This window comes from Rhinatrema bivittatum, chromosome 19 (genome assembly GCF_901001135.1).
Source record: "Rhinatrema bivittatum chromosome 19, aRhiBiv1.1, whole genome shotgun sequence".
Classification (NCBI taxonomy): domain Eukaryota; kingdom Metazoa; phylum Chordata; class Amphibia; order Gymnophiona; family Rhinatrematidae; genus Rhinatrema; species Rhinatrema bivittatum.
In genome coordinates this window covers 19,443,104-19,453,274 of record NC_042633.1, presented here as the reverse complement: position 1 = coordinate 19,453,274, position 10,171 = coordinate 19,443,104, and the positions used below count along the sequence as shown (strand labels likewise).

At 54.9% G+C, this 10,171-nt stretch overlaps 1 protein-coding gene and 1 non-coding gene across 2 annotated transcripts; both read left to right on the top strand.

The window, feature by feature from the left end:
• The first annotated feature begins 2,230 nt into the window (after positions 1 to 2,230).
• Positions 2,231 to 7,358, top strand: LOC115080282 (translation initiation factor IF-2-like). Its single transcript, XM_029584433.1, has 3 exons — positions 2,231 to 2,468; positions 5,695 to 6,682; positions 7,260 to 7,358. Exons 1-3 carry the CDS (start codon positions 2,269 to 2,271, stop codon positions 7,356 to 7,358), a joined length of 1,287 nt encoding a protein of 428 aa, XP_029440293.1. The 5' UTR covers positions 2,231 to 2,268.
• A 2,738-nt stretch (positions 7,359 to 10,096) lies between these two features.
• On the top strand, positions 10,097 to 10,168 carry TRNAG-UCC. The gene has a single exon. It is a non-coding gene; the product is annotated as a tRNA-Gly (tRNA).
• Positions 10,169 to 10,171: the final 3 nt, after the last annotated feature.

The following is a 10,171-nucleotide window of genomic DNA, read 5'->3' as shown; positions in this document are numbered from 1 at the left end:
TCCCATCATTTCGGATTCAGACCTGGAGGTTTTCTTCCTTTAGATTAATTGGGATGTGGTGTGAGCAGTGGGTTTCCGGCTCACTGTCCTATAATTTCAGATGCAGACTTGGAAGCTCTGTTTCTTTAGATTAATCAGAATTTGGTGTCAGCAGTGGGTTTCTGACTCACAGTCTCATCATTTCAGATGCAGACCTGGAAATTCTGTTTCTTTAGATTAATTGGGATGTGGTGTCAGGAGTGGGATTCCGGCTCACGATTCCATAGACGGCATGGGCACAGTTTTTAAATTTAGGTTTAACATTAGGGCAAACTTATTCTCTTAAAGAGTCTAGGGTACTTTCCAGCTTAATACCTTATAATTGTAGCTTGCAGTCACCTCTGGAGTGCATAGTCCTGGCAGCGCATTTCTGACCCCTGGACTATATGAGAGACAGGAGGAGGGTGACATACATTATTCTATTTATTAACCAAATCCAATCAGATCAATTGAAATACAAAGAGATAAAATGACTCCCCCCCCCCAAAAAAAACAAACCCCAAAAAACGGTCACACACAGATAGGTGGAGCAGAGCCGGGGATTATAACTGAGGCACAGGAAGACTCATCACCAGGTCACACACAGAGTCAGGGCAAAGCTAGGCATTACCGCTGAGGCACAGGGAGATAAAGTGACTCCCCCCAGGGTCACATACAGAGAGTCAGTGACAGAGCCGGGGATTAGAGCTGAGGCACAGGGAGATAAAGTGACTCCCCCAGGATCACACACAGAGAGTCAGTGACAGAGCCGGGGATTAGAGCTGAGGCACAGGGAGATAAAGTGACTCCCCCAGGATCACACACAGAGAGTCAGTGACAGAGCCGGGGATTAGAGCTGAGGCACAGGGAGATAAAGTGACTCCCCCAGGATCACACACAGAGAGTCAGTAACAGAGCCGGGGATTAGAGCTGAGGCACAGGGAGATAAAGTGACTCCCCCAGGATCACACACACAGAGAGTCAGTGACAGAGCCAGGGATTAGAGCTGAGGCACAGGGAGATAAAGTGACTCCCCCAGGGTCACACACAGAGAGTCAGTGACAGAGCCGGGGATTAGAGCTGAGGCACAGGGAGATAAAGTGACTCCCCCAGGGTCACACACAGAGAGTCAGTGACAGAGCCGGGGATTAGAGCTGAGGCACAGGGAGATAAAGTGACTCCCCCAGGATCACACACAGAGAGTCAGTGACAGAGCCGGGGATTAGAGCTGAGGCACAGGGAGATAAAGTGACTCCCCCAGGGTCACACACAGAGAGTCAGTGACAGAGCCGGGGATTAGAGCTGAGGCACAGGGAGATAAAGTGACTCCCCCAGGATCACACACAGAGAGTCAGTGACAGAGCCGGGGATTAGAGCTGAGGCACAGGGAGATAAAGTGACTCCCCCAGGGTCACACACAGAGAGTCAGTGACAGAGCCGGGGATTGGAGCTGAGGCACAGGGAGATAAAGTGACTCCCCCAGGGTCACACACAGAGAGTCAGTGACAGAGCCGGGGATTGGAGCTGAGGCACAGGGAGATAAAGTGACACCCCCAGGGTCACACACAGAGAGTCAGTGACAGAGCTGGGGATTGGAGCTGAGGCACAGGGAGATGAAGTGACTCCCCCCAGGGTCACACACAGAGAGTCAGTGACAGAGCTGGGGATTAGAGCTGAGGCACAGGGAGATAAAGTGACTCCCCCAGGGTCACACACAGAGAGTCAGTGACAGAGCCGGGGATTGGAGCTGAGGTACAGGGAGATAAAGTGACTCCCCCCAGGGTCACACACAGAGAGTCAGTGACAGGGCCGGGGATTAGAGCTGAGGCACGGGGAGATAAAGTGACTCCCCCCAGGGTCACACACAGAGAGTCAGTGACAGGGCCGGGGATTAGAGCTGAGGCACGGGGAGATAAAGTGACTCCCCCAGGGTCACACACAGAGAGTCAGTGACAGAGCCGGGGATTAGAGCTGAGGCACAGGGAGATAAAGTGACTCCCCCAGGGTCACACACAGAGAGTCAGTGACAGAGCCGGGGATTAGAGCTGAGGCACAGGGAGATAAAGGCACTTGCTCTGGGGTCAAACAGGGTATGGAAGGCAGAGCTGGGTTTGCCGTTACCCCAGTGCTTCTCCCCTGGCAGTAGGGCGTTAATGCATATTGCAGACGGCCTGCAAGCTTTTCTCTCTTTTTGCCTGCAGCTCCTTTTGGCTCTAGAGAAGGCCCCCCTCCCCCCGGCGGCACCCTGCCATGCCCCAGCAGGACACCACGCTGGCTCTTGGCATCCTCTTTCCCTCAGAGGTGGCAATGCAGGAACGGGGTCGCGACCTTTTCACCTTCGTCACAGTGGCCTCCTCCCACATCATGCGAGCCCTGCAGAGACCCCGAAAGAGCCGTCCCGGGAAAAGGAAAGTGAACCACCGGCGCTTCCTGCAGAACCAAATCAGCAGGTACCCAAGGTGCCCTTGCCCGGCTTCAGCAGCGCTGGGCGGCCTGGGCAGATCTCTTGCAGACTGCAGGGAGCTTGCAGCTGGAGGGCAGGGCAGGTCTCCTTTTGTACCCTATGCTCTGATGCCAGTCCTAGGGAAAGGCAAGTCTCCTTTACACATGGTACCCACTGGAACTGGCTGGAGGGCAGGGCCGGCCTGCTTTGATATGGACCAAGGCCACTGCTGGGGAGAAACCGAAATGATATTGGGAAGGATTATCACCGGCCATGCCCCCAAGATAAAGGAGAGAGAGGCATGGCTGCTCTGGAAAGGGTGTTGTGGGAGTGGGTGGAGGGTGCAAATGGAACTGGGGGGGCCTTTGCGTGGGAGGGAGCCACGCTCCAGAGCAGTGGTTCTCAACTTCCAGATGATGCTCGCACGCGTGTGTGTGTGACACACTGCACATTAAACCCTGCAGTCGAAGTGGAAAACTGCTAAGTATTTTATTGGGTTTTCTTTTTATTTATGAATTAAAAAAAAAAAGTATTTTAGTTTTTTATTATTTTTTATTTATGAATTTTCAAAAAAAAAGTATTTTAGTTTTTTATTATTTTTTATTTATGAATAAAAAAAAAAGTATTTTAGTTTTTTATTTTTTATTTATGAATTAAAAAAAAAAAGTATTTTATTGCTAAAAATGATGCAAGAGAGAAGATATTCTTTAGTTTAAATTAGCTTGTAAAAAAAAAATAGTTATTAAATGTGATTACTTCCACAGAAGGTTGAATCTTCACTTGCTTTTAGTAGGGAGAAATTTGGGGGTGATGGTTTGATTCAGGGGAGGGAACAGCAAACAAACTCTGGGGCATCCTACCTTGTCAACCCCACGAAGATCCGAACTCTTCTGGAGTTTAAGTAGAGCCGAGCGAGGATGCGAAGGTAAAACACAGTAACATTGTCGGCAGAAAAAGACCACATGGTCCATCCAGTCTGCCCCAGCAAGCTTCCCCTGGCAGTAACTGCCGCTCCGGGCAGGTGACCCCCCATGCCTTACATCAAGGATAGTAATACTTACAAGCAAGACCAAGCAACTGTCAAAGCCATCAGCAAATTACTGCCACACTGTTACGGGGCGAGCAGCCTTCCTGATAATTCAGGCAGTGCTGCTGCTTGAACGTGCTTTGCTTTTGGACTCGGGCCGTACGACGCGTTATCCCCAATGGCAGTGTTGTCAGCACCCCAGCCTGTAAAATGCCATGCAAAAAAAAAATAATCTATTCAAATTCTGGTATCCCCCTCCCTAAGAGCACTTCAAAATCCTTTCCCTGACCGATAGCCTGAAAACCTGCAAAAAAAAAAAGGACCCTTGAGACTCTGTATAGCGAACCTGCCCATTACAGCACTAACAGCCAGGACTCAAACAGCAACACTGCAAATATAGAACAGAGCAGGGCTTGCTGTTGGAAGAAACCACAGCAAACTGGACTGCCAAAGATCCGACGCCATGCTAGGCAGCAGAGCCCAGACTGACCCTTCCCTGTCGCCGAATAGAGGACACGGGGCTGTTTTAGGGAGCACAAGCTTGCCATGTCAGATTTTGGGAGGGCCACCCTGGCTGAGAACCACTGCTCTAGAGCGCCGACCCACCGCACGTTCAGCCGCCCGGCCAGCGGCTCCTCTTGAGGCATTGAGAGCACACGGTGGATTGATCCCTGCGCACGGTGTCCGGGGAACCTCTCACGTGCCAAGCGATATCGGCCACGCCCGTGACCTGATTGTAAAGTAAGTCCAGAGTTTCTAGGACAATCTGGTCAATACAGTAAAGTGCGGCCACGGTTACCCTGCTTCTAACCCGCCTTTTATTCACAATTTGGCCGCGTTAGTCCAACCCGCGATTCACTATCCCCTTTAACCCATTCTTACCGCCTCTTTAAATCAACGAGTAACCCCTTCCGCCCGCGGCATGTATATGAGATGTAAACGATCGGATTAGCTATTCCACCCCATTCAGTAACGCGCGCCCCGACTATCGCTTTTTTAACCTGCAGTTTAGCCGCGCGTTTAACCTGCTAATTTACCGCCTACCCCTACCCCTGCGTTAGAGGCAGGGGTAGGGGTAGGCGGCAAACTTTCCCCCAAAAGGAAACTTAAAAACCTAAAACCCCCTCCTCCCGAAGCGACTCGACATGTTACCAACTTACTTTTTGTTGCTTTTTTCATCCTTCTCTGCCGTCCTCCGGAGGGGGCAGCCAGCGGCGAAAGCGGCTTCCAGCGGTCCCCGTGCAGGTCCCGGTTCTCCTGGCTCAGCCGCTCCAGCTGCACCTCCAGCTCCTCGATGCGCCGCCGCTGCGTCTCCAGTAACTTCTGCTGGCTCTCGATGATGTTGTTCAGCTCCAGCAGGTACTCCGCGGCGCGGTTCGGGCTCTCGGCTCCGAAGCGCATGACATCACGGCGCGAGCGAAGCGAAGCGTACTTTCGTTGGCTTGAGCGCCCAAATTGACAGGCGCTCAAGCCAATGAAAGCACATGGATGGGCGTGCGTGACGTACGCTTCGCTCGCGCCGTGACGTCATGTGCTTCGGAGCCGAGAGCCCGAACCGCGCCGCGGAGTACCTGCTGGAGCTGAACAACATCATCGAGAGCCAGCAGAAGTTACTGGAGACGCAGCGGCGGCGCATCGAGGAGCTGGAGGTGCAGCTGGAGCGGCTGAGCCAGGAGAACCGGGACCTGCGCGGGGACCGCTTTCGCCGCCGGCTGCCCCCTCCGGAGGACGGCAGAGAAGGATGAAAAAAGCAACAAAAAGTAAGTTGGTAACATGTCGAGTCACTTCGGGAGGAGGGGATTTTAGGTTTTCTTGGGTTAAAGTTGGGATCCACTTCCTAGTGCCTGTCATTTGAAATGACAGGCACCAGCGCACCCAGGTTACTGTATTGGTGCTGTATAAAGCGCCAATACAGTAAAATGGGTTGCGCGGGGCCTAACACGTCACGGACGCTTCTTGGACACGGCTTGCATTTGCAAGCTATTTAAATACAGTATTGAGCGGTAGGTGAGCCGGACTGTGCGTGCAGCAAACGCGGGTGCGCCCGGCACTAACGCAGCTCTTCCTACCGCTCCTTACTGTATCGGCCCGAATGTTCTTCTTAGAACCCCCGCCCTCTCCGCCGCCATGCGGGGTTTTAGAATAAAGCTGCTAATGCCTGTGCCCATTTTGCCTCCTTTCCCTGTTGTCTTCCCCTCCCTCACAGGAAGTATGCAGACATCGAAGCCGCCACGCAGCAGCTCGCCACCTCCATCTTGTCGCAGGAAGCGGGGCACGCAGCACCTCCGGAGCCCTTCTCCTGTCCAGCTGCTGCGGGGGCGGGGCCGGGGCCTCCACCCCCGCAGAGGCCCAGAGCCTCGGCTGGGCAACCTGAGGCTGGCACCTTCCTGGGCGTGGCCGAAGCCTTTCTGGCACCAGAGGCAGACCCCGCTGCTGCTGCTGCTGCCGCCGGCCCTGCGCCCATTGACCCCTCGGCCTGCAGCTCAGACGAGGCAGGTACGGTCGAGAGCCTTTTCGACAACATCGTGGGCCCAGAGTCGATGGCTTTCCCGCCCTACGGAGACTTCTGGGCCGGGAGTCAAACCAGCCAGGAAGAGCCAGAGCAAGACCGGAGCGCGGACGGCTTCATCCTGTATGGGGAAAACCTGACCTCGTCGCTGTTTGATCCCCGTGCCATCGACCCTCCGCCCCTCCTGGACTTCCTCATGCCATCCGCTGAAAGTCAGGCCTCCGCCGACTGCCGCGCGGCCCGGATCCCCTTCCGGCAGACCCCCCCGGGCACCTCTCGTCCATCCAGCGGCCATCACCGCCACTGCCTCGCCATCCACAGCGGGAGGGGAGCGTCTCCCCGGCGCCTGAGCAGCGCCGTGTCCTGCGGCCCCGAGAACGGGGGAGAGGCCGCCGTCCTGGCGGGAAGCCAGCCCTGCGGGCAGTGCGGCCGCCAAGTCACGCGCCGCGCCGCGGCCTGCTGCCTGGCCGGCCGACCTGGTCTCTCGGAGCCCGCCGGAGGAGGAGGAGGACGACGAGGTTCCCCGTGGCGCTCCGTTCCTGGAAGCGGAACCAGGAGCCAGGCTTGGAAGCTTTCCGGAGGCCCCGGGCTCAGCCTGCACGCTGGGCGTGGACCTCTGGCCGGCAGACGAGAATGGACTCTTGATGAACTCTTGGTGAAAAACCCTGTTCCCCATGCAGATCCTGTATCCATTAAACGTTGCATGCTGGAGTCAGTCTGGTTTGTTTGTTTTTTTTAATTATTATTATTTCTCTTGGCCTATGGCTCCTCAGGCTCCCTTCTCCTTTGAGGATGGGGTCTGGGGCCAGGGTGAGGAGGCCTGCATGGGACCTCTTTCATATGCTACTACGAGGGACTTCAGGATGTTGCTTTAAAGGTTTGTAATGAGACTGCGTGTACACAGTGCTGAAGGAGAGCGAGAGGCACTTCTGTATGATAAGCTCTTTGGGGCAGGAACCTACGATCTCCATGTGTACCTATGGCAATGGGGGCTTTGTGCAGAGGTTGTGGAGAATACCAGGGGGAGCGTGGGATCTGAACCACTCGGCCCACTGCTCCTGCTCCCCTAACGAGAGAAGTGATGCTGGTGCTTTTCTCTCCAATAGAAGGTGGGAATCAGTACCCCCTGTGGGGGGAGGAGAGAGAGGGAGGAAAACTCCTGCCGCCCACCCCCCAATCCCCCTCATCGGGGCCGGTCTGAGGCTCCTGGCCCATGTCGGCCTCAGTCGCTCTACACACAAATCTCCCAGTGCCTTACTCAGATACTGCAGAGTGACAGCGTGGTGCAAAGCTCAGGATGTGTTCTGTCCACGGCCAACCCCCTCGTGCCTATCACGCTGCCCCTTGAAGGCAGCGACTGACCGTATGGTCTCAGGAGCCATCAACGGCCAGAAGACCCCGACTTGGGCTTTGAAAGCCATATCCTCTGTGCAGCAACCTCCTATGCAGAAAAATGAATTCTTGGCTGCGCGCGTGAGCTGAGAGACACCCGAGCATCCTCAGCAGGGACTGCTCACACGCACTCTTAAGTCATCCTGACAGTGCACAGTCTGAGCTCGCTCTGCAGTAAAGGAGCCAAAGAAATGCAGCACCCTGACCTCCAGACTCTTCTCAAGGTGGGGAGGGCAGGAGTGGGTGGGTTTATGCATAAGGCAGAACACAGTCAGAGCTTCCTCGGCCAGTGCCACTCTGCAGTAACTTTGCTGAAAGATAAAAGCTGCTTTTAACCGATGAAGTAAGGCAGACGTGAGCCAGGAGTCACAGAGCAGGCACACAGATGAACTTTTATCATCAAAATAACCCTGTAAAATTGTACAGAAAAGGCACTTGAGCCAGCCCTGGCTTTACGCCCTTCCACGTTTCTCAGAGAAAAGCAGGAAACTTACAAGTTCAAACAGGAGCCTATTCCCAGAGTTCATTCCACCACCAGCGCACAGGAGTCCAGTCCTGGCTCTTTCCCTCCACTCTGGGGGAAAGCCCATTCCAGTGGGGCATGGGAATCCAGTCCTGCTCTTCTCTGTGCTGGCTTAATAGTCTGCAGAAAGGGGGGGGGGGGGGTTGTGAATCCCAGCATGCACTGGGAAGGGGGTGCTAAAGCAGGGGCAAGAGCAGCTGGGCCTGCCCCTTATGGCTTGGGAACACCCCCCCCCCCCCCCTCCCATCACTTCCCCGGGCAACCACTTTTGACCCTAACACCCCCATCTCATGCAGAGATTTGCTGTCTCTTATTTTCTTGGCAGGGAGGGGGGTAGGCAATCCTAATTGCCACTCTCTGCAAGCAATGGGGGGGGGGGGGGTGGAAAATCCCAGGGCTGGATCAGCCTGTTCATGTTGACCTGGAAAAGCAGCAGGAGGGAGGAAAGCTGGTAAAAGAAACGAAACTGAACTGATGCCAGTGGCTTGGGCCATGGTTTCGTTTTGAGGTTACCACCTTGAATCAGAATCAGACAGACACAGACAGACATCCAGTCCTGGTTTTTGTGCTCCCACCCCCACTTAGGGATACCCGGAGCCATTTACCCCCTCATGCATAGAAGCGGGAGAGGGGTGGCAGATACCAGGACTGGATCGGTCTCCGGGACTTGACCCTGAGACGGGGGTCGCCCTCGCTCCAGGTCAGCAGGGGAGGGCACGGCCGGTCCTGCTTTTCCCGGGCTCTTTCTCTCCATCGGGCCGACGCATTGAAGCGCGCGCCAGAAAATGGCCGTCCAAACCAGGTGCACATTCAGCCTCTCTCGGGCGCCCGATGCGCCCGGCAAATGAGTCGCCGCGCTGAAAAGGAGGCGCTAGGGATAAGTCGGGTGTCCCTAGTGCCTCCTCGGCATCGGGCGCCCAGGAGACGTGGCTGTGCGCGGGTTAGGAAACGGAGGCTCGTAAACTGAGCGTCCATGTTCCTCACCTGACCGCCGGCAAGACTTTTTTTCTTTCTTTCATGTTGCTGCTTCCTCCTGCTAGGATTTGGGGGCGCCTTAGTGCCAGCTCCAGGGCTGGCGTTCATTTTTTAGGGTAAAATTGTGGGAGTCAGGCGCACGTTTTGTGTTTTGTTTTTTTTTCATCGGGGGTACTAGCTAATGGCCTCATGAACGTGGCTTTTACATGCGATGAGCGCTCCTAGCTAGGCGCCCGTTTGGATGCTCTGATCTCCTTCTTGCATCAGGGGCTATGGATGCGCATCCACCTGCGGGGCAACCTGTGTGCCAGCCTGAGCGCACGCTATTGCATTGGCCTGCATGTGTTTCTGGTTTCTAAAGAGGGGACAAACCTGATTCCACCACTGTGGCATGGGAATCCAGTCCCAGCTCTTCCCTTCCACCCTGGAGGGGGCTAGCCCTGAAATCCATTCCAGCGAGACACAGGAGTCCAGTCCCAGATTTTCTCTGACCCTTGGAGCCACCTCTGGATCCAATTAAGAACATCACATGCCATGCTGGGTCAGACCAAAGGGTCCATCCAGCCCAGCATCCTGTTTCCAACAGTGGCCAATCCAGGCCACAAGAACCTGGCAAGTACCCAAACCTAATTCCAGCAGCACACAAGAATCCAGCCCCTGCTCTTCTCTATCTTAGGGGGGGGGGATACCCCCCTAGTCTCCTAGATCCTATTCCAGCAAGGCTCAGGAATGCAGTTATGATTCTTCATCTCCAATGGGCTGCACCCAGAATCTGAAAAGTTCAGGCCTGGGAGTAGATCCAGTCCTGGTTTTATGCTGTCACGTACATGCATTTCTGCCCCCCTGCTCTCTCAGTGCAATTGATGGGAGGGAGGGGGGAGAGCCCCCGGGGCCGTCTACCCCGATCCCTTTCCAAAAGGTGCAGCGCCTACCGTGTGAGAAACCAAGAGAAGAGAGAGCTGTGGAGTCGGGGGAAACTGGAGCAGGCCTGGGTTACAAAGAATCCTTTCTTTATAATTGGGTTTCATAGCCCGGCAGAAGGGGAGGGGGAGGCTACAAATCCCAGAATGAACTATGAAGGGGGTGCTAAAGCTCGGCCTGTCTCTTATGGCCTGGGACCCCCATGCAATCAATAAAAAGGAGATGGGAGACAGCTGGAAGGGGGGGGCAGTAAGCTGAATTGCCCCTCTCTGTAGGCAATTGGGACCAGCATTGGTGGTATAGTGGTGAGCATGGCTGCCTTCCAAGCAATTGACCTGGGTTCGATTCCCAGCCAATGCAAAG